General features: G+C 40.4%; 1 protein-coding gene across 4 annotated transcripts in view; it reads left to right on the forward strand.

The window, feature by feature from the left end:
* Positions 1–23,333, forward strand: part of PDE4B (phosphodiesterase 4B) — a 535,038-nt gene that overhangs the window by 476,163 nt on the left and 35,542 nt on the right. For 3 of the 4 annotated variants that reach the window (XM_086717224.1, XM_086717223.1, XM_025934522.2), the window contains one exon: positions 16,907–17,019. In XM_086717224.1, the coding sequence (XP_086573350.1) occupies positions 16,907–17,019 (113 nt within the window). Of the gene's footprint in view, positions 1–16,259; positions 16,642–16,906; positions 17,020–23,333 lie in introns of those variants that run through there. The other variant, XM_086717225.1, reaches the window with a different exon arrangement.

The raw sequence follows: 23,333 nt of genomic DNA on the forward strand, positions 1-23,333 counted from the left end.
GTATGATGCCACAATAAGCTTTGTTGTGTAATCTACTTTTTAAAAGATCATTATCCTCTGCTCTACTACTATTTCAAATAATACAAATTCTCATAATTCAAGGAAATTTTTTAAGCTAGATGTCATGGCATTGTGTGATAAGTGCAGAAGAACTACCATACAAACACAAAAAAAGAAATAAATCAAACAACAAACCTTGGCTAGTAAGAAACAACTTTAAAAAAATCACAATTGGAATCTGTCATCCAGATTATTCTAGTGTTAAGATCGCTCTGAACCAGTGTTAGGTTGATATACGTGTGAAGCTAGAGAAAAGGCCAGAATGTCAGAAGCAACACACAAAACATTTCTAGTCCTTGTCTGTATGTGTGTGTTCAGGGGGATATTGGTTCAAGCCAATATTTTCTACCTCGCCTGCACATTTATGTTGGCGGGATTTCACTAGTAAATATTGGTTTAAACCAAACACTGACATCTTTAATCACAGTTAAACAGACACTGCATTATACTGCATTAGAAAAGGAGAAGCAGAGAAAGAGTAAGCAGAGCATTTAGCTACCATCTTTCAAAGGTAGAAAGGAAAAGTTAGAATTAAGTGAAATTCTTCGGAGGTAGAAATGCCAAGACAACCATTGCTGAAATACAAAATTTTGTTTTTCTAAAGTCTGGAGTTGAGTTCAGTGAAGTGACGTAGTTCACAAACCAGAGGAAATTAGGGGAGGAACGGAAATACTGCTAAATCAGGAGAAGTTGGCCAAAGGAAGCCAAGCTATCTGTGACATACAGTGTTGACTTCTTTCTTCTATATTCTCATCCAACTCTGGTTCACTACGGTGTCAGTTTGTGTACATACAGTGTTGACTTCTTTCTTCTATATTCTCATCCAACTCTGGTTCACTACTGTGTCAGTTTGTGTTGCCATAAGACCTGGGACCTAATTTTATATTTTGATGCATGCTAGTTAGAAGTTCTGAATCTGTCACATAAAACAACAGCTTGTCTACCTGCAAAAAGCATACTGTTAACCTTTCCTACCACACACACACACACACACACACACACACACAATCCACCCCAAAAAGAGCTGCTTGACTTTATTCGTTGTGTGCCTTCATTCACATCCAGAACTCCATAAATCACCTGGAGAGCTCCTCTCTGACTGTGGTCCTTCCTCCCACCGCCCCTCCCCCCACCCTTGCACTCCTCACATTCCTGTTCATCTCATTTCAGACATAGCCCTGGGCTGCTTAGATATTTCTAAGAATGTCTTCAGGAGGACCAGCTGTTTTATCTCTGAAATCTATGATTATCTCCGCTTAATTAAATCATTGCAGCCCGCATTTGGGGGTAGATGATAATCAGATTTGAAAGAAGCAGGGACCTGCTGAAATGAATGGTCAGCCCTACTGAAGGTTGCCTTAGGGAAATACTGTTTTCACTTGTCTCCTCCCCTCTCCTGTCCTCCCCTCCCCTCTCCCCTTTCTTTCTCCCCTTTCCTTTCCTCTCCTTTTCTTTTCTTTTTTTTCTTTTCTTTTCTTTTCTTTTCTTTTCTTTTCTTTTCTTTTTTCTTTTCTTTTCTTTTCCCTTCCCTTCCCTTCCCTTTTCTTTTTTTTTTCTCTTTCTTTCTCTCTAAAACTTTTTAAGCGTCCAACTTCAGCTCAGGTCATGATCTCACTGTGAGTTTGAGCCCCACGTTAGCCTCTGTGCTGACAGCTCAGAGCCTGGAGCCTGCCTCAGATTCTGTGTCCCCCTCTCTCTCTGCCCCTCCCCCATTTGTGCTCTCTCTCTCTCTCTCTCTCTTGCATGCTCTCTCTCTCAAAAATAAATATTTAAAAACATTTTTAAAAATACAATAAAAAATTAAAAAAAAATTTTCCCATCAGATCCCAGGAGAGTCTGAGCTGGAACGACTTATAGGAAAAAAAAATATTGAAAATGGAAGGCTCAGATAGAGTGGTTTAGCACCAAACCTGGCTGAGGATGCCAGTCATCTGGACCAATTCTAAAAAGAACACAATTTCCCAAAGCCCGCTCTGGAGACAGACTATGTCAGTATTTCAAGGTTTAGCCTGGGAATCACCTTCAGGAAACTGGCATAGTGATCAAGTATCAGCTTTAAATTCAGGCTGGATTAGAAACTGATTTCTAGTATATATCTAGTGTGACTTTGGGCAAACTGTGTAACCTCTTGAGCCTCAGTTTACCCACCTGTAAAATAGAAATAATAACTACTGAATGGGACTGTTGCAAAAATTAAGTGAGATAATATACAAAGTCTCTCATACACTGCCTGATTTACGGTAGATTAAAATAAAATGAAGACCATCCAAATGTCTCCTTGAGACTTAGCAAACAAAGACAGCCACTGAGGCATTCCTAATGGCACCAGAGGTAAACTGCCTAAGTCTGAATTCTGGCTCTACTAAATCTGTGACCCTGGAAAAGTTACTGAATTTCTGTGTTTCTCATCTGTAAAATAAAATGATCTATTATATATAAAATAATTCTCAGGTCATGAAATTTTGATGAAGATAAAATTAGTTCATGAATGTAAAGTGCTTAGAAAATGTGACTGGTACTCAATGAATATTAACTACAGCCATTATCATTATTACTATCTCTTTTAAGACAAGCATCTGTGGAATTATGAATGTTGGGGTGTTCAAGCCCTGTCTATAGGTTATGATCTATAACAGAGCTGTCCAATAGAAATAGAATGCAAGCCCCATAGGTAGTTTTAAATTTTCTACCAAACACATAAAAAGAAAGATGCAATTAGTTTTAATAATATACCTTACATAATATCTAAAATATTATAATTTCAACATGTAACCAAATATGAAAATTTATTTACATCATTTTTTTCCAGACAAGTCTGTAAAATCCAGTTTGTATGTTACACATACACACTAACTAGCCACAACGTATCACATCAGACTAGCCACAATCTTAATGCTCAGTAACTTAATGGCTAGTAACTACCATATTAGACAATGCAGAAATTCCAGATCCTAAAGCAAGGCCCCTTACCTTGATGAGCCTCAATTTTTTCATTTGAAAGTACTTTGTCAGCTGGAAAAGGCTATATGGAGTAAGCTTTCTGCTCTCTGTAAAACTTGACTGTCAAATGCAGTGGCATTCTCCCATGGTGAAGTTCCCAAGGTCCTGTGTGATCTGAAACATCACCCAAGAGAACACCAGGTGAACGGGGCTTTCCAACAGTTAGTTGAAAGAGATTTGGGCTAATAATGTTTTGAGAGGCAGGGAAATTTCTAATCCACCTACCATGTTTACTCCTAATGGCAAGACCCTTTGCTTCTACTCTCCACTGACTCTTGAAATTCCTTTGACAACTTCCATTCTACAAGTAAAGGTAAAGTTTAGGTATAAATAACCCTTCCTACTCCCTCCAATAACACCCGAATTTGGGGCCCCATTTCTTCTTAACTCCTAACTTTTCCTGCAAATAATAATCCCAATACTAATAATTTATCAAGAACTTATTCTTTACCTCATCTTATAATTCTTATGATTTACTGCTATCAGATCAATAATCAATTTTCTTATAAGCATCATTTTCATGGCAAGAACACTGAACTTGGAGTCAGAAAGCCTAGATTCAAGTCTATAGGTTCTGCATTTACCACTTATGGGATCTGGAGTGAGACACTAAAACTTCCTGGACATCAGTCTCTTCCTCTATAAGACAGAGACAATAATACCTCTCTCATAACTTATTATATATATGAAAGAAATGTATAACTGCAAAAGCATTGCAAAACTGTAAAACAGTGTTAAGATATTTAAAAACCACTTCATGTATGCCATTCTTCTGTTGAACAATTTTCAATAACTCTTCATTGCCTATCGAGTAAAATCAGATACCTTAGTCTAGCATAAAAACTTCTTCAAGATTGCCCTGACCACCCTACTTTTGCAAATTTATTCCACTCTACTCCCTTACTAAAACTCAGCATTCTAACCAAATAGGACTGGTAGATTGGATATCCTCAAATAGAACTAAATGGTGTGGCATGCATCTAATTTTATACCTTTGTTCATGCTGTTTATTGCCTTACCTTGTTTGTTTTCTTCATCTCCCAAAATTCCATCCATTCTTCTTTACCTGGCCTCCAAATCTCTCTTGATCTCCCTTTCCCCCATGTCTTTAAGATCTATCTGTACTGTCTCTGAACTTTACTCGTATCTTTCTTATGACAGTTGTCAAAATATTTGGGATTCTAGTATTGCTTGGTGCACAGAGGCCTGCAGTAAGGTGCCTGAATACAGTTCTTGAATGAGAGTCGAATAACAAATTCTACATGTGATTTTTTGCAGAAGTCCCCTTGACAGACTGAATGTCCCCAATATTAAAGCTAGCCATCTAGGGGCACCTGGTTGGTTCAGCCCATACAGCATGTGACTCTTGATCTCAGGGTCATGAGTTCAAGCACCATTTTGGGCTTGGGGCCTACTTAAAACAAACAAACAAACAAACAACAAAAACAAACGAAAACCTAGCCAGCCTAGAAATCTAATCAAGATATGAATGCAAAAGAAATGGAGAGCCCATTAATTGTGGTAACATTGAATAAATCCGCAAAAATAAGGTGGTTTGTTTGATGACTAGTAAAAAAAGAACCAAGAACAAGAATTCCTGACATAGTTTCTCCAATACTGTCTAGTAGCAAAGGCCCCATTCCTTTTGGTTAATTGATATCCCATCTACTGATATATTGGGCAAGTCAGCAGTGCAAATAATATTTCTTGGGCTTCTACTAGATAATAAATGCTGTGCTGCATAAGAGACCAGGCAAGAAGATAGGCTCCCTTCTCTCAAGAAGGTTATCCGAGGGGTGAGATAAACCAAGAGAAATAATTTAAATGAAATATGGTCAGTTGGAAATAATGGGAAGGGAACTTAATCCAATGTTAAAATATTTAGAAAGCTTTGTAGGGGAGATGACTCTAGGCTGAATCCTAAAAGATAAGTAAAAATTAGCCAGGTGAACAAAGTTGAGAAGGGCACTTCCGACCAATGGAAATACTTGAGAAACAACTACAGTCTCCCATAGTAGTGGAGCTGAGTATATCAGGCTTGAGGAAGCAGCCTAATCATCCAGCTAACTCCCCTGCTCTGATTTCATGCTTACCAAGCAATCTTATGATTATGATTCCTATGATTATGAATCTTATGATTATGAAATTGGTCTCCCATGTAGAGGAATGTGGAATGACCATAAGACATGAGAAACTTCCCATAAGTTATTACTCTCTATAAATTGATTGGTCCCTGACTTCTCAACGTGTTCTTGGGCATTGGACTAGTATAAGTAGAATGAAGTCAAATCACACTGACAAAAAATCACATTCTGGACCTGAAAAGCCAAAGTGACCGGGAGTTTTGGTCACCAACCAAATACCACCCTCCTAAAGGCTATCTGATTTCAACTCATGAGCATCTCAAACCCATTTACCTGGCCCCATCTCCACTGCCGTGTCATTCTAACCACCACCACCTCCTGCATAGGTTACTGCAAGAAAATCAATAAAAGTGCTGCTGGCAACTGGCATGAATACTTTACTAGGTGCTGGGTACTGCAGTAAGTGCTTTGATATGGATATTTTGTTTAATCCCCATACAATCTGGTGGGAAAAAATATACATCCCTGTGGGAAAGATGAGGAAATTAAGTCTTACAGAGAAGTGAAGTAGCTTGTCCAGGTTCACATTGCTAATGAAATAAATGGCAGAGCCAGAAGTCAAACTTGTATTTGTCTTCCTCCAGATCCTGGGCTTTTAAATACAATTTAACTGGCCTCCTTCCTGCCTTTAGGTTTATTCTTCAAATTGTAGGTACAGTGATCTTTTTAAAATGCAGATTTGGCAAAGCCACTCCTTTGATAAGGCTCCAGAAAGATTTCCCACTGCTTCCAGAACAAAGTCCAAAGTCCCCTCCTCCGTGGCCTTCCTTGGTTCTGTTTGACCTAATCTAAACTACATACTAGTCTTTTTCTCTCTGTGCCTGCCACATGTACTGCTCTCAGTTCTTTGAGCACAACCTGATGTTCCTCCTGCCTAGAATGTTCTCTTTCCTTTGTACCTAATTCTTATTCCTTTGAATATCATAACTTTTTGAGGTACACCTTCCCTGAACTCTCTCTGTCACATCTCTGCTTCTCAGACTTTCTGGTCTCCTGTTATCCCTGCACTAAATTCTTAGGACACTCTACACTTCTTACTAGCTTCTCTCCCAATTGTAATTAAATAAGTTCTTGCATAATTGTCTATTTCTGCCAGAATATAGTCTTCAAATAAGCGAAAGCAGTGTCTATAAAATTTACCACTATATCCTTAGAGTTTCAAGCTGAGTCTATGAAAGAATAGGCATGCAGAAAATCTATTCATTAATATGGTGTGTGTATAGGTATGTGTGTATATGTATGTATGTATATATATATATTTGTATGTATATAGGTATACATATATGATAATGTATGCATATAGTATATGTGTACGTGTACATATTAATATGGTGTGTATATATATATATATATATATATATATCAGTGTGTGTGTATGTATGTGTGTGTATATATTTAAAATGTAGCCATAAAAATGGATGCAGTCATGCATTTGCAACAACATAAATGGATCTAGAAGGTATTGTGCTAAATGAAATAAGTCAGACTGAGAAAGATAAATACCGTATGATGTCACTCCTGTGTGGGATCTAAAAGACCAAATGAATACACAAATGAACAAAAAGCAGAATCAGACCTGTAAATACAGAGAACAAACTGATGGTTGTAGGAGGTGGGGGGTGGGGTGGGGCAGGAGGAGAATGGCCACAATGGGTGAAGGGGAGTGAGAGATACAGGCTTCCAGTTATACAATGAATAAGTCACAAGAATAAAAGGCACAGCATAGGGAATGTTGTCAATGATACTATAAAAGCATGGTATGGTGATAGCCAGTAGCTATCCTTGTGATGAATGTAACATAGCCTATAGAGAAGTAGAATCACTATGTTGTACACCTGAAACTAATGTAACCCTGTTTGTCAACTATACTAAATAAGACATTTTTTAAAAACCTACTAATTAAATATTCATCTGTACTTATAATACACCACATACTATCCCAAGCATTTGACATTTATTTTACTAATTAAAGACTGTAATCCATTATACAGATACATATTATTCTCATTACATGGTGAGGAAACTAAGGCATGGAGAAGCTAAGAGACTTTAACTTTACTGTATGAACCCAGGTGGTCTGGTTCCAGATACCAAGCTTTTAACCACTACTGTATATCCTTCATAAATATCTCTTGCATATATTTAGTGTAGCAACTAAATAGCAACTAAATAGTGTTGCTATTAGGATAGCAACTTACCTCCGTCTCTAATCACTGCCTTGTGTCACTGTTCTTTAACACTAACACAGATGGGTAATGGAGTTCCTTGAGCACTCTCACATTGATGGTAGGTGTTATTGTCTACACGAGTACAGATTCTCATTAGTAAGTAAACGCCAAACTCAGAGTTCTTCTGAAGAACAGGTTTCTGTGAGGGGAAGGACATTGGAAGAGTGAGAGGTAGGGCAGAAGGGAATGGAGCTTGAGGCTGGCATCTCAGAAACACAGTTTTATCTAAGCCCACCTGGGTGAAAGCAAAAGTTGGATCATTTGTTTATAACAGGCCCCATAGCTTAGCAAAAGAATACCATGGAATTTAGAATCAGAGAACTTAGGTTTTCTCCTTCCCTGCTGGCTGCCCCCCTTCCCTCTCCCTCCTTCCTTCCTCTCAATCTCTCATCTCTCTCTCTCTCTCTGTCATAGGATGGCTTTAAGCAAATCATTGGACACCTCCAAGCCTCTATATCCTCACATGCATAATGGAAAAAGTTTAATAATTATAATACAGGATAATAATTTCTATCTCATGGGATTTATTTTTCAAGGAAAACTATGATTTGCAAGGGATGAAAGCACTTGGTAAACTGTCAAGGTATATGTATAAAATCTAGTTGTGATTGGAGGTTTTTTTTTTTAACTTGCAGTCTTAGAGGAGTTTGCTAAAGAAATCAGCATCAAAATGACCTACTTTTCACTGTTATTTCTCTTGAGGGCAGTGAACCTCTTCTTCCATGAATCCACCCACAGTGAAATCCCTGTCATGTGCAATTGCAAAGTTCCATATTTATAAAGACACATTAACAAAATCCTGCCTAGAGAAAGGCCACATAGGGCTTACAAACTGCCTTTGGAAGCACTCTGTTACAGAATGTAGAAATGTCCTCCAGTTTTGGTGATTTGTTCTAAGAATGCTTTACTCCAGGTTAAAGCAACATGCCTTCTTGAAATCTTGCACTCTAACAGGTACATTTCATTTACAAGTATTCATCAAAACAAAATAAATACCTTCGGACATAAAAACATACAATGAAAAGTATTGCTAATGTAAGGAGGAAAAAAATCATAACCAAGGCCACTAAATAAACAGGCCAATAGCCCCAGCCTGCTACCTTGAAATAAAGAGAGGCTGATTTCCATATGTATGAAACTATTTTGCATTTTAACAAACACTTATTACACTGTGAGGAGCAACAGAGGAATGAAATAAGCCTGCTAACATCAAGGCACAAAGAACCTAGAGAGGACATCTACAGGGCTAGAAGCTTGTGGATAAAGCTAGAGTCATAAGCTGAATACAGAGAATCCAATTAATACACACTTCTCACTTCCAAGGATCAGAAGAGTGGTCTCTTAGTTTTCCTGATGAACGACTTCTTTCATATTTTTTTCCCTGTGGAGCCCTTGCTTTAGAAGTTTTGTCTACAAAAACAAAAACTGTATTTAAAGGTAATAATTAGTCTATCAAGTTAAAATTTTAAGTTATTTTGTAGAGGCCTATTTAATGCTATTTAAGTTATTATGGTATTCACAAATTAAGAGCTAGGGAAGGTCTGAGGATACTTTCCTTTCAATGTCAAGGGTTTGCTTTGTTTTGAGGTTAAGAGTGAGGATTTTTGCTGTGACTCAGTTCTGTGCTCTGCTTTTACAGAGCACGCCCAGTAATATGGGGGAAAGCTTCATGCTAGCTTGCCCCCACATCCATGTGCCACCCGGCCATTGCATAAGGTCATTGTGTAGTTTGGGTACTGATCAAAGGTACTCAGCCAGGTGATGAGGAGAGCTCATCAATTCATCCCATGCGTCACTTCCCAAGCTTTCTGTCCTAGGGCTACGTCTGCCAAGAGAGGGCACATTTTTCTAATTTTCACCAAGGCACTGTATAAATTTGGGGCGGGGGCAGGGGAGGGGAGGAAGCTGCAAAGGCACCCGGTTGCACAGACTACCATTTTGGAGAATGGGAAAGGTGTTTCTTATACAGTTATTCAATGCAGTGGACCATGTCTTGTTCATTGTTGTAAACCCCAGCACCTAGCATCATGCTGGGCATGTACTAGACTCTCAGTGGAATTTTGTGGAATGAATAAAGGAACAAACAGTTTTCTTGTACAATTCTCTACTTCTGAAAGTCCACTGACCTGGTGTGTCAGATTTGGTGAAAGCAGAATGATATATCAGGCCAGGTCTACATTTAGAAGTGAACACCACTAAACTCTAACCTAGCCAAGAGGCAGCTCCTGTCTGAGGTCATACAGTGGGAGCGACACTCTGGGAGCGGGTGGGGAGGCAAAAGAAATTTCCTGACATGTGCCAAGCACTATACCGAACACTTGGCATATGTCGCTTCCATTCATTCTCACAGCTAGTTTATGCTGTCTTCCTGTTTCACAGGTAAAGAAACAGAGGCACGGGCTGCTCACCTTGTCTAAGGTTACACGCCTAGTGAATGAGTGGCAAAGTCAAGATTTATAAACATCTGAGTCAGACTCCAATGGGTTCCACTGGGTTTTGAGGTAGTAGGAGCATCCTGGTCTATGCAATATAAAACTAACCTATTTGGGGGGCTGTTTTTCAGATATATTCAAGTTATGTTGAACAAAAGGAAAGGAAATGTGGTGGGTTTTTGTTTTTTGTTTTTGCTTTTGTCTTTTTTAGAAATCCTGTTCTTTGTTTTTGTAAATGGGCTTCCCTAGATGGGGATTATCTGTAGAAAGCATGCGTAAGAAAATCAGAAAGATGGAGAACAGTGTACAAATAACAAGAATAGGAGTCAGTGAATTGTCATGAAATGAACACACTCAGGTAATGAGTAGTCAAAGCAAGAAATGGACCATTACCAGCCCCATAGGAGCCTGTCCTTAAGTCCCTTCCAGTCACTAGCCCTCCACAGTAACTAATATCTGGACTTCTAATATCATAGATTCACTTTTGCCGCTTTGAACATTATTTAGATTGAATCCCATTTTTATGTGCTTTGCAATATCTGGTTTCTTTTGCTTGACATTTATGTTTATTAGGTCCATCCCTGTTGTTACATGTGGCGGTTGTTCTAATTGGTTTAACCACTACATAGCCTTATGAATAACTACCACCTTCTCTACTGGGAAGAGTTTGATTGTGTGACACTGTTAAATAAAAGATTATTTACATTTCTTTTCTATGTGCTTTCTTTGAGTAGAAAGTGGAATGACTTGATGGATATGCTGCATTTTTTTAAGTTTATTTATTTATTTTGAGGTACACACAGAGAGAGAGAGAGAGAGAGAGAGAGAGAGAATGAGTGGGGGAGGGGCAGAGAGAGAGAGAGGGGGGCCTAGAGGATCCAAAGCGGGCTCTATACTGACAGCAGAGAGCCCAATGCAGGGTTCAGATTCACGAACCGTGAGATCATGACCTGAGCCGAAGTCGGACACTTAACCCACTGTGCCACCCAGGTGCCCCTTGATGGATATGTTTCTGATACATACGGAGCTATCTTAAAATTGCATTTAGAATGATCCCTTATATGAGGAATCTAACATAGTAAAAAACGTAAAAGCTGAGAGTAGAATGGTAGTTACCATGGGCTGAGGAAAAGGGGATTGGGAAGATGTTCGTAGAAAAGTGCATAGTTTAAGATATGCAAAGTAAGTAAGTCCTAAAGACGACTGGATAGCATGGTGCATATAGTTAATAATGTATCATATACTTAAACATTTGTTAAGAAGGTAGGTCTTCTGTTAAATATTCTCGTCTCACACACACACACAGAGGGAGGAAACTTTGAGAGGTGATGGTTAAATTAATGATGTTGTTTATGGTGACAGTTTCACAGGTGTATGCTTATCTTCAAACTCATCAAGATGTACACATTACATATGCACAGCTCTTTTGTATGTCATTTGTACCTCAATAAAAAATTGCATTGAGATGCTGTTTATAGAAAATTTATATTTGGGCTGGAATGTGATGTTTTCACTTGCCAACTTCTCATCTCTGTTAAAGGTGATAGGACTTAGGGTTTCAAAGTTTAAATGATATAGTTGTGTAAATGGCCCCTGTCTACTTTTTCCAGAGACCAGTGAGGTAATAACACTTTACTGCACTGAGTGTGGAGCTAACCTTTAGCGCACCTGAGGTCTGTTACCAGCTGGGCCACTGACTTCATTACTTCATTAGTGTTAAAATCTATTTCCATATTTTCCAGCTATGAGGAGCCAGCTCTTTGTGGCCACGCTGAGATTTCTCAGACTTCTGGGTTTGTCTTTTCCAACACCCATCTCCCTCTCTCTCTCTCTCTCCCCACACACACACACACACACATTTCTACTAGATTTGTGTGAAAAAAACTGGGGAAATTAGAGTTGTAGGGTAGATATTAGCTGAATTGGGAAATTACTAAAACAGAAAAGGGAAGATCATTACTGAAAAAAATGAATGTTAACGGTTTGTATAGTGTGATCACCACAAACATGCATGAACATATATGCACAAAAGGATTAATAATAGTGAGCTTAGTAAAAATGTGACATTTTTATCATTTCAAATTTTTGTTTCTCCGTAATTTTCTAATTTTCTCTAGTGCACCTATATCCCATCTGTAATAATAAATGTGATATTTATCAAGTATGCATCATACTTAAAGGTTTACAGTCTGGTTTGTCTGTATCCTCCTATTCTACCTCCCCTGTGAGAATAGGGTAAGTATCTTTACCCTCATTCTCCGGATAAAGAAATTTAGTCTCAGCAATCTTGCATAACTTGCCTTATGTCAGCCACTGAAGCAAGATAAAGGACCAGAACCATACCAGGTCTCCTGAGTAAATGTTGCACAGCCTCTGTGTGCTAATGACTGCGTTAGGTACATCAGAAAAGGGAAGAGGAGACTCAAGAAGTGACCACATTTAAGAAGGCAATTACACAATTTTAAATAGAAAATATCCAACGGTAAGATTCCACTTTAAATCAGCATTTCCAGGAATCCACGCATTTTCCGCGTGGAGCTGAATCTATTTCACAGACCAAGAAATGGTCTTGCCAGGAATCTTGCTCTAGTAATTTAACCTCTGACTTCTTGGCTTGTGCCTTAAGGTAATTTAGAGATAATCATACCTCTCCAGTGGCTTATCACGGACATGTTGCAAGGATAAATGAGTAGTGTGCTTGGAACTCTTTTGAGAAGAGGGCTTTATGAATGCCACATATTATTACCAGATTAATATTGGCTATAATTATTTACTCATTCTCTCTTCCTGTTTCTCAGGGTCGAATGTAATACCTACCAGACCTGTAAGAGAAAGTGAATCTCCCTTTGCCTCTCTTATTAGAGGGAAAGAGGGAAAGAAGGGAAGAACAGGAGGTTGGTTCTCCCTGCTCCTCTTCCCTTTGGAAATTTTTGATAAATAGTGTCAACCCCATGATCATACATGGTCCCATCACCTGCTCTTATCCCCTTGAGACTTGCTTCTGTGGTATTAAGCATTGTTCCTTCTCCGAGCCATTTTTGCAAGACAGGAAATGACCAACTTCGTGGGCATGCAACCTGGGCAAGAGGCATAGAGCCCCACATCCAGCAGGGCCCCATAGTTGCTGCCTGGAAACGCATGATAATTTTATTTTTGATCTTGTGTTTTGTAAATGAAGTCTGATGGGGAAATGAAGTATACTCCAGTGACTTAGAGCCTTGGCTCATATGCTGTCCCACCTTCTTTCTGTCACTTGTTTGCCTCTCCTAGACTTATTCTCAGCCCACTATTTCCCTGATCCCTGGCACCCCAGGACTCATCCAGCATCCCTCCCCTTGCCACCCATTCCCAGAGGGGGCCTAGGTGCATGTGCAGAGAGGGTCTGAGTTGGGCACGTGTGCCTTGCAAAATCTCAGATGGGACATGGTAGCAGCCATCCCTGGCCTGGGCTGGCATGGCTATACCATGGTAGACAGACGCCATGTCTTGGTGGGGTGAGCCTCTTGCCCACCCCTGCCCTGGGTATCTAGTACGCCCCAGTGCAGACCTTGTAATGCCCTTAGGGGCCACCTGTCTGCTGTGGAGTGGGGCATTGGTACTGTGGGGAAAGGAAGTGTCTGACTTCCCCAGAGCCTGCCCCTGTCTGGGGCACAGCACATCAGTTTGGCAGCTGGCAGATAGGGGTACCCCAGCGACTTGTGAGCTCTGTCTTGCCCTAAGTCACAGGATGTAGGGCCTGGGATCCTGTGAGGGTCTGCACTCTCCTCATAGTATCCTCATGCCCAAGGAAACACAATATTACAGAGTAAATAAAAAACACCATGCCATTCATTAATTGTGATAAATGTGCCATAATAACGTAAGATGCTAACAATAGAGAAATATAAATGTGTGGTATGTGGAAACTCTCTACATTAGCTTTGCAACTTTTCCCTAAATCTAGGGTTATTTTAAAATAAAAGGTTTTTTTAAACAGAAGACAAAAAACAAAGTACTACCATGATGCTCAGAGAGAGAGACTCCAGAAGAAAGAAAAAAAAAAACTTCATGATTTTATTACCTTCAACAGCACTTTTCCTGCTGTTTGAATAAGGGGCTCTGCAATTTCATTTTGCACTGGACCCTGAAAATTATGTAGCTGATCCTGACCGTAAAACCCTTTGTGGAGTTCACACTTCCTCTCTCTCCCTTCCTATTCTTCCCTACTCCCAAATGCCAGGCCTTTGGGTTACTTTGATTACCATTAATAGTTGTGTTCCGATGCATTGATAATCTGCTAAGAACTAAGAGGTAAATATTCTCATCTTTATTTTAAGATGTAGGAAATTGAGGCCCAGGATCACATAGGAAACAGAAGAGAAACTCTAAATGTGTGAGTCTCACTCCAAAGCTGTTGCTCTTCCCACAGGGCTGCAAATGCACCATTCAGTCTCTAGATATCCAAATCTCTAGACAGTTGCAGGCTGCTTGGGCATTCCTCTGAGTACTTACTGAGTATCCGGTAGGTACCAAGCACTGGATCCAGTGCTAGAATCAGAAGTTATAGTGTGGAAGCCAGTCCTGAGCATCACTGGTCCTTTCCTTTGGCTTTCCCCAGAAGTAGCAGGGGGTTGATGCCCATATACTTAGCCCACTCTGACATCTGTGCGCCTGCGTTAGTTACTGTGATAGAAAGGGTCCAGAATGAGACACAAACCGAGTTTTAACTATAGATTAACAGTCTGGAAAGGAGCAAATTCTCACTAACTACAACACTAACTTCACAAAAGTTCTCACTTAAAAATATTGTAGCTGACCAGAATAAGAAAGGGCAGTAGAGTACGGGTCTATCATATCCATTGGCCAGTCACTGGGATCTCACGACTGTACTAAGTCTAGGAGCTCAGATGTGCTTGTTCTGGGTAATAGTGAATGAGCTGTGGAGGTAACCCTTTACTGCTGGATCTTTGAAGAGTCCTCCTTCTTCCTAGTCCTTCTGCTGTTACGATTATTGTATTTCCTTTGTCAGCCCAGAGTGGAAATTGGATCCCTTTTTTCCCTCTTCATGAAGGAGAAATGTGATAGATCATCTCATGGTCATGTTGCATATCGGCCAATTCAAAAGGCTCTGAGCATCTTAGTTACTGAGAACCACAAGTTGCGATATGGAAGACATGATGGTAGTAAGGCCCAAGTAGCTGGGAAATGGTTGGACCTTGTCTCTGATAAGAGGCTGGGAAAGAGGATGGGGGGGTTCTGGCATTTCAGGGAAAGCTTCGTTGGAAGAAGTGATCCTCTGGAAGGAAATAGAGGAGACAAGGGGGTGTGTTGGACACCCTAGACAGTAAGTGAGGAGCTTCTGCCTGTTGAAGCAGCATAACAAAATTGAAGGGGAAAGGAGGGAAGGGATGTGTAAGTCTGGCTTGAAATGAGTTTTACTAAAAACGCCTCAGTTCTTGTCTGCACATTTTTGCGGAGTGTGAAAAAAATAGAGGAAGTCACCTCCAATGGTTTTGTGGCTTTTTAAGTATGACATACAGGATATTGAATTTTAACCCCTCGTTATCGTAGCATCTGTGTATTTGAGGGATAAATGAAAGATCTATTCTTTGAAATGTGCGTCTGCGATCAAGTGATTCTAGTCCGTTGGAATCACTCTTTTACTCATTCTCTTTTCTGCTTCCTACTTAGTATGAATGTCTCACACACACAGAATTATTCAAGTAACAATAAGAGGCTATGTGGTCTCCCTTGGATTTCTGTACGAACATATGAAAAATATATTCTAAATTTGACAGGAATGTGTGTAATCTTTTCTGTAATAGAAGTCCACACAAGATTTTTAAATTTTATTAGCACCTGTTGTGTGCCTGCTTTCCAGAAAGCTTGATAGAATTAATGAATGCTGTTCCCCTCAAAACCAGTCATGTATGCAGGAGAGTCTGGCTGACTTTTATAACTGTTGCATCATTAATTCATCTAGCATTTATAAAGTCAATTCCGTGTTTATTAACATAGAGTGCTTAAGTCAATAATGTTGAATATTAGACTCTTGGGTATGGAAGGACACGTTTTGAACATTCAGAAAGATCTTTATTATCCAGCAAAAGTATGATCTTGAAGACAACATTTTTTAATGGACTACTGAGAAATATTTCCAGAAAGTCTAGAGTCCCACCACCACAAAGCACAGCCCCTGGCTTTAATCAAAGTGAAAATCTGCAGTGTTCACATCTGGCTCCACCTGAAAGTCCGGTTCAGAATTTCCCTGTGACCCTGGCAGTGGCAGAAGAGAAGTTTTAGCTTTGTTTAGTATAACAAGAGCTGAGACTCCAGGCCAATAAACGTGTTCCCGTAAAACTCCAGTTTCTCTTAGACAGAAGTCTTATCAGGGAAACCTCATCTTAAAGGAGAGATTCAGAAGAGGGGAGACTAGCCTACACCTCTTGCTAGTGCGGGTCAATGTGTGCTGAATTACAAGTCTCCAACATGTACACATCCCCCTGAATGAATGACTGCCTAGACTTCCAAAGTCACTGTCAGCGGCACCCCCTCCCCCAGCCCCGCGCCCAAATGTTTCATTTAGAAGAAAAGCAAATGAGAAAATGCTTTCCTCATTTCTCCTCCAGACTGCAAACCCTCAGAAATGACATCACGCACCCTGAAGAGCCCCGGGATGACTAAGGCAGAGAGAGCCTGAGAAAACTCACTGCTTCTGCCTTTAGTTTTAGGACACATGTATGCAGATGAGCCTCTAAGAGATGTTTCCCCGCCTTCTTCCTCGGAGGAAGTTTCTTGGTAGATCAGGGACACCTCATCCAAGAGGGGGGTGAGGTGGGGGGGGGATGGTGGTGAAAACTTGGCACCAGCCACCCCAGGCAGAGCACCGCGGTGATTTGTTCTCCTGGTGGAGAGAGTTGGAAGGAAGGAGTCAGCGCGCAAATAATGAAGGAGCACGGGGCCACCTTCAGTAGCTCCGGAATCGGCGGCGGCGGCGGGGACTCGGCTATGGACAGCCTGCAGCCGCTCCAGCCTAACTACATGCCTGTGTGTTTGTTTGCAGAAGAATCTTATCAAAAATTAGCAATGGAAACGCTGGAGGAATTGGACTGGTGCTTAGACCAGCTAGAGACCATCCAGACCTACCGCTCTGTCAGTGAGATGGCTTCTAACAAGGTAAGGGGTGACCGTTTATTCACTTAAGCTCCCCGGCGGCCCCTGGGCTCCCCCCGGCCTCTGCCTGCAGCCTGGGGTGCATCCGAGGACGCGGCGTGAGAACGAGTTTGCTGAGCCTGCCTCGGAGGGTTCTGTCCCCAAGTGCCACACTTTTCTGGTGTCTTGATGCTGCAGCAAAAGTTAAAAATCCTCCATCCGCTTTCATGCCCAGAAACCAAACTTCTTTGTTAGTGATGTAGTTTGGAATTTGTTTAAGGGGAGAGGTGCTTATTAACTGTACAAATGAAAATCCTTTAAAAAAGAAAAACCGCTGTCAGGAAGATAAAATCTGAATGAATTCATAGGGTAAAATGGTAACACGCTGCATTGCAACCAGGTGTTAGACATATTTTTTTGAACAAGAAAATAATGTGATCTCCATGTATCAATGGAGAGAATGGTTCTCCCTGAAGTTCTATTAATTCTGAAATTCTTCTCAGAAGGACATTCTGGGATTCTCTAACATTTCTTTTGTGATGCTGGCATGACCTAAGATTAAAAAGAAGAGAGAAAGAAAGAAAGAAAGAAAGAAAGAAAGAAAGAAAGAAAGAAAGAAAGAAAGAAAGAAAGAAAATACTCTGTCTCCCAAAAAAGAAAGTTATTTTTAAAAGTTTGCTGCTTTTCAAAGTGGACTTATTTGAGATTAACTTCCACCCATACTGCGAAGAAATAGTTTTACTTACAATCCCCAGACAAAACTTAGTTTTGAAGAGTTTTAATTATCTGTCATTGTATCATTTGTTTAATTAACACCTGGATTTAGAGTGCTAATTTATGTAGTGAGAGTTGTTGCTTTTTGTTTGTTTGTTCCCCCCCTTGGAGAATGTTAACTTTATAAATATATATGATGTGTGTGTATGTATGTATATATTTATTGTTGTTGGTTTTTGTGGAAAGCTTTAACACTACACCTTTATAAGTGTATATCTTAAGAATCCCCAATCATCTTAGCCTGAAGAATTGTCTTCCTATCTTACGGTTCTGGTGCTGGGAAGAGATTTTGCTCCACACCTGCCAACATGCCCTTTCCAGCCCTGAGGTTCCCTGGTGAATGTGTGTCCCTCCTCCCTCTTTCTGACGTTAAAAGTATCACCTTCCTGTCAAGGCTTACTGACTCCTGCTCAAGGGATCTGAGTGCCGGGAGCCCTGTGTCCTTAGGAGGTCTTCAAGGGGCCTGGGAGTGTGGGGATAGACTCTTCTTAACTCTTGTTTCTTGGTTAATGAAAGGGCAAAAAATAAAATAAGTCTCTTTCTCAAATTGTAGTTCAGATTCAAGTTGGAGAAACAAAAGAAAAGTTTTGAGATTTAACTATTTACTGACTTTTTTTCTGAAGTTCTCAACTGAAAACTAAATTCTGGGATTTTCCAGGCTGTTGTAAGCTTGACCAACTGCTTCCCCACGAGGAGGGCTTAACTGTATAACTTCTCTAAAGCACACTGGACTCCAAGTAGAAAGATTTTCACACATGCTTTAGCCTGCTTCGGAGCATTAACAGATCCTTTGTTCACTGCATGTTGTGAGCATTGATGCCCATACAAGATGTAGGTCCAATATTTAGGAGTAGTTTTTTAGCAGCTTTCACCATAAAAAACATGCTGAACTTTCTTCTTGAGTTACTAAGATAAAGTAGACAACTAACTCCAGGGAACAGAAAGAGTATACATTGAGAAAATGCAAATTGTCCTTATTTTTCATTTGGAGTGTTGATGCCTTATAAATTCTAACCAGGTCTGTGTCTGGAGTGCTGAAATGACACATTATTTTACAAATGTATTTACAAATTGTTCCTAATCAGTGTAATGGTCAATAAGGCTCTAAGACCAAAGACTGTGTGGGTCCCGGTGAGAATTCCAATCGTTTAAGGCTTCCGCTCCTCCTTTATGGTATCCTGTGCAGGAAGCAATGAAAGCTGAATAGAGCTAACCCTAAAGAAAGGGCTAAACCTTAGTGCTGACACAGTTAGCTTAAGGACAAGGCATGCAGTTTCACCTATTTTTGATATGTGCAGTGGAGAGGTTGTAGGGCAAAGCAATTATCCAGTAGATGAATAATGCTCAGCTGACAGCCAAAGTCAATTTCATTTGTAAAAAGATCTCCTTCTCTTTCTATTCACTCAGTGACCTTTTTCCCCCCAGAATCTTGATTAGCCAGATAATTGTTTCAGGTAAGGCTTAATCTGTGGCACATATAATATAATATAATATAATATAATATAATATAATAATAATATTTTGTGGCCACCAAAAATAAATTGATCTGTATCCATTTTCTGGGAATTGAATTATTTGTGGTAAAAATAAAATTCCACATTTATTTTTAAATGTGGTTGAAATTATTTGAACATTCCATCCAAGTCACTGTTTAAAAATACAGTCATCATTATCATTATCACGCCTATGTAGTTGTATCTGGTCATTTTTGGCAGTCTTGGCAAATCTCTGAGTTGATAGACTTGGAAGTGAGTCTGAAGATGTTCTATACAGGGAAGTATGTGAAAAGCATAGGCTTTGGAGTCAAAAGATCATAGTTCAAATCCTGTCTCTATCATTGACTAGCTACTTGACCTTGGCTAACTTACTTAACTGTTCTAAGACTGAATTTTCTCATCTGTAAAACAGGTACAAAGTGTAAAAGTGGTACCCTACCTTACTGGGTTACTGCAAAGATTTAATGAGATAATGCATCTGAAACCTTCAGCAAGGCACCTGATGTGTAGTAATAATTAATAAACGATAACTTGTTGATAGCATTTACTACATCTTTGCAAAAATTATGGGTCCTTAGTTCTGATCAGTTAAGCGATTACTGAGTTTTTACCGACTCAACAGTGGTGATGGGAAAACCAGTGTTTTATGTTGGGGGTGTCTGGGAACATGCAAATGGTTGAGCATTGACTGTGTCTAGTAGAGAAAAAGGAAGCAGTCTTTCATATTTACCCATCTGGGTAGGGTTGTGTGTTTATTGTTTTTTCTTCACCCTTTTATATTTTGAAGAAAATTGGGACATCAAAGATTATAACTGGCTTTCCCAAGTGTGCTTCAGAGCCTGAGAGTTAGACAAGGAACTGTTTCTGTGACTTCTAGAAACATAGACTTCTCCTTGGCCCCAGTTTCCCTCATCCCTTAATACTGGCCCCAGGCCAAATGGAATTCCAGAATTACAGAGAAATATGCAGCCAGGTGGGATAATATGGTAGGTTATTTTTCCCAAAAATGACAAGATGAAATAAATGAAGCAGTTTTATGAGGCAATGACATTGTTTTTCAAGATGAAAAGAATGTCAAGGGAGCCTTCTGCTAGCAGCCCAGGTTCAGTTAGACATGTTAGAGCTGTTTTCTCTAACAACAGATTGGCTTCTTAGACTTGTTCATTAATTTTTGTTTCAACTCTTATCACCTCTTGAATTAGAAGAATTGTCATACACTTCAGCGAAATGCATCAGAGCATGAGTTCCTCAGTGGCAAAACAGTCAGATGTTTTGAAAACAGGATGCTTTGGCTGTGCCGTGTAAAAAGAGGAACGGAAAGAGAAACAGTATAGCAAGGAAGAAAGCAAATAGCCTCAGCAGGATCCCTGGCCCAACAACGGCATAAACACTGACCTATCTTCCTGACCTTCACTGTGGCTCAGTTCCTGACCTCGTGTCACCAAAGCCAACCGACGTCATTGGAGGAGGATAGGAGGAATGGCACAGCTGCTGTGCGGGTGACTAGAATTTCCTGTCTCCTTCCTGACAGACTCAGTCAGAAAAGTACAGAGTTGCAACAACAGTAGCTGAGGAAGGACCTGCACAAAACAATCCCAGTCAGGCGTAGCTGTGAATGACAAGGAAAGGGAGCTTTGACTGAGAAGTGGAGTCTCTCGCCTAAACTTTTCGGGTGAAAGTTTTCAGAGGGGTCATTTATACCCAGCATGTTGAATGTTTTTCAAAAGATGAACATGCTGTGGTATTTAGCAAGGAGCTATGTTCAAGCAACTTATTGCTCTCCTAACTTCCCCACAAACATCTCCATTATCCTTTTCTTTCTTGGCTAGCTTGGCCGCCCCAGGGCTGTTTTATGTGTAGGACAAAGGTGAAAATAGATGTTTCATTGTTGAAAAGAGCCGTCCTCCTTAATACTAGTAGTCTCTTTAGAATGAAGGAGCAAGACCCAGCACTTCAGTCAGTGTTTGCTAAGGAAATCTGTAAGATAGGAATGGGAGATAGAAGGTCTTTTTTCTCTGAAGGCCTCATGGAGATAGCTGCAGATAGCATCACAGGGGAAGTGAGTCCTTCTGGCTATGCAGGTTTATTTTTCCGGTTCTTCAGGTGTGTCCATACCAGAGTACTGAACTACTGAACCTTTGTAAAGGCAAATAATTGCCTGTGCTCTTGGGTGGGAGAGAATAAACTCATATTGATTCCACCAGCTTGGAGCCACCTGGGATCCAAGCTGCATGCTACTGGAATGTGATCATGATAGGCTGGTTGCCCTGTAATTGGGTGAGTCCTTTTTTCTATTTAACTGAAAAATTGATAAATATGAGACATGTTGGATCCAGAAGCACCATAAAGGAAATAGATTGTGTTGGTCAACAGGTTCACCTTAGAGTTCGGTCAGGAAGGTGATAGGCAGGTGACCAATTACTGAAGGGGATTAATTCCACTTTTGCCCAAAGTTAAATGATAGGACTACAGCATTGCCACGCTTAGGGCAAGAGGGGGTCCTTTCCCAGGACCCTTTGCTTTAAGAGGGCCCTAGCCTGGTCTTCCTCCCGCTACGCTCTGCTCCAGGAGGTGAGAAGGCAGGCGGGCTAACGGGCAGCTGTGCTTCCTGCTCCAGACTACACTGCATCCAATGGGCCCCGTATGTTCTCTACCCAATGGCTCTGAACCCACTTCCAGGGCCTGTACAGGCCTCTTTCCTGGATATGTTGCAGGAATTCACACCCTTAGGCCCAAGGAGTAGCCAAGAGGCAGCAGTCCGGCTTGGAAGAGGTGTGTGGGAGGAACTTGAACATGCAGGCTGTGGCAGAGGATGCACAAAAGCTTGCACATGGGTTCCGTGGAGAAGAAATGGGACAGGGCGTGGGCCAGGAGCTAGGTCCCCCCTGCACTGCTATAACCAGGAATGCACATTTCATGCTGGCCTTCCAAGCTGCTAGGAGGGGTGTCTGTCGAGGTGGGAGTATTGGAGGTAGCTCGAATTGTATCTTTATCTATTTAAACTTACATATGTGGCCTCATGAATGCCAGAGTTGACCCGGATTAGAGGGCAGACTAGAATGAAAATCAGTTCTGACGGCCAGGTGGGGCACTCGAATATTTTCCATCCAACTTTTCTCACTTTCCTCCCAGATGTATATAGAACTGGAGGCAGCAAAGGGAAGAGAGCCTGCAGGTACAAGCCATGAGTTTGAGTTCTAGCTATGCCTCCACTGAGGGACATTATCTCAAACAGTCAAATCATTTTGAAACCTTGCCTTTCTTTATCTACAAAACAAAACAGTTGGAGAAGGCTATTTCCATGGTCTCCTGCAGCTTTTGTGTTTGTTGTTGGGGCAGTAATAGGCAACCAAACTCCTTTTACAAGTGTATGTGTGCAGACATGTGCTAAGCTCCTTACTGACATTCTGTCATTAATACTCTCAGCAGCCCTTTGGAATAGATATATTATTATCTTGATTTTACAGTAAAGTGAGATTTAAAGAGTTGAATTAAATTGCCTCGGGTAAAGAAGAGAGCAGGATTCACACTCAGGGCCATCTGACTCACCGTCATTGATCCCAATGGGACAGATAAATATAGACATATAGAAGTATTTAATAACCCTCACAAGGAAATTTTGTCATTTCTGGGATGTCTTATTCTTCTAACTCTGGACATCATTGCTTGTTTAGGTCTAGGTCAAATCCTAGTCTGCAGGTTCCATCCTCTAGGCCTCCAGACCAGCCCTTAATAATCTTAAACTCAATCTTCCTGGCTGGGAAATAGTGTCTTTTAACATAGAAGAGGGAGGAGAATAACCATAGTTATAGAAAATGGTTGTAAAGCACTCATCAAAAATGTGAATAACGGTATTAAACTTATCTGATGCCTATTGTGGACCAGTTTACTAAATTCAGGATCTATTTGTTTCCAAAATTCTCCATCATGGCCTAAGAGAAGACAGTGAAATTTTGTTTAAAAGACAGCCTACCCCCAAATTCCCTTTTTATTCACCCCACAACATAAAAAGAAAATGGAGAGAAGCTATTCTTTTTTAAAAAAAAACATCATGGGGTGCCTGGGTGG

This window comes from Puma concolor, chromosome C1 (assembly GCF_028749965.1).
Source record: "Puma concolor isolate L17-30 chromosome C1, mPumCon1.1.hap2, whole genome shotgun sequence".
Lineage (NCBI taxonomy): Eukaryota > Metazoa > Chordata > Mammalia > Carnivora > Felidae > Puma > Puma concolor.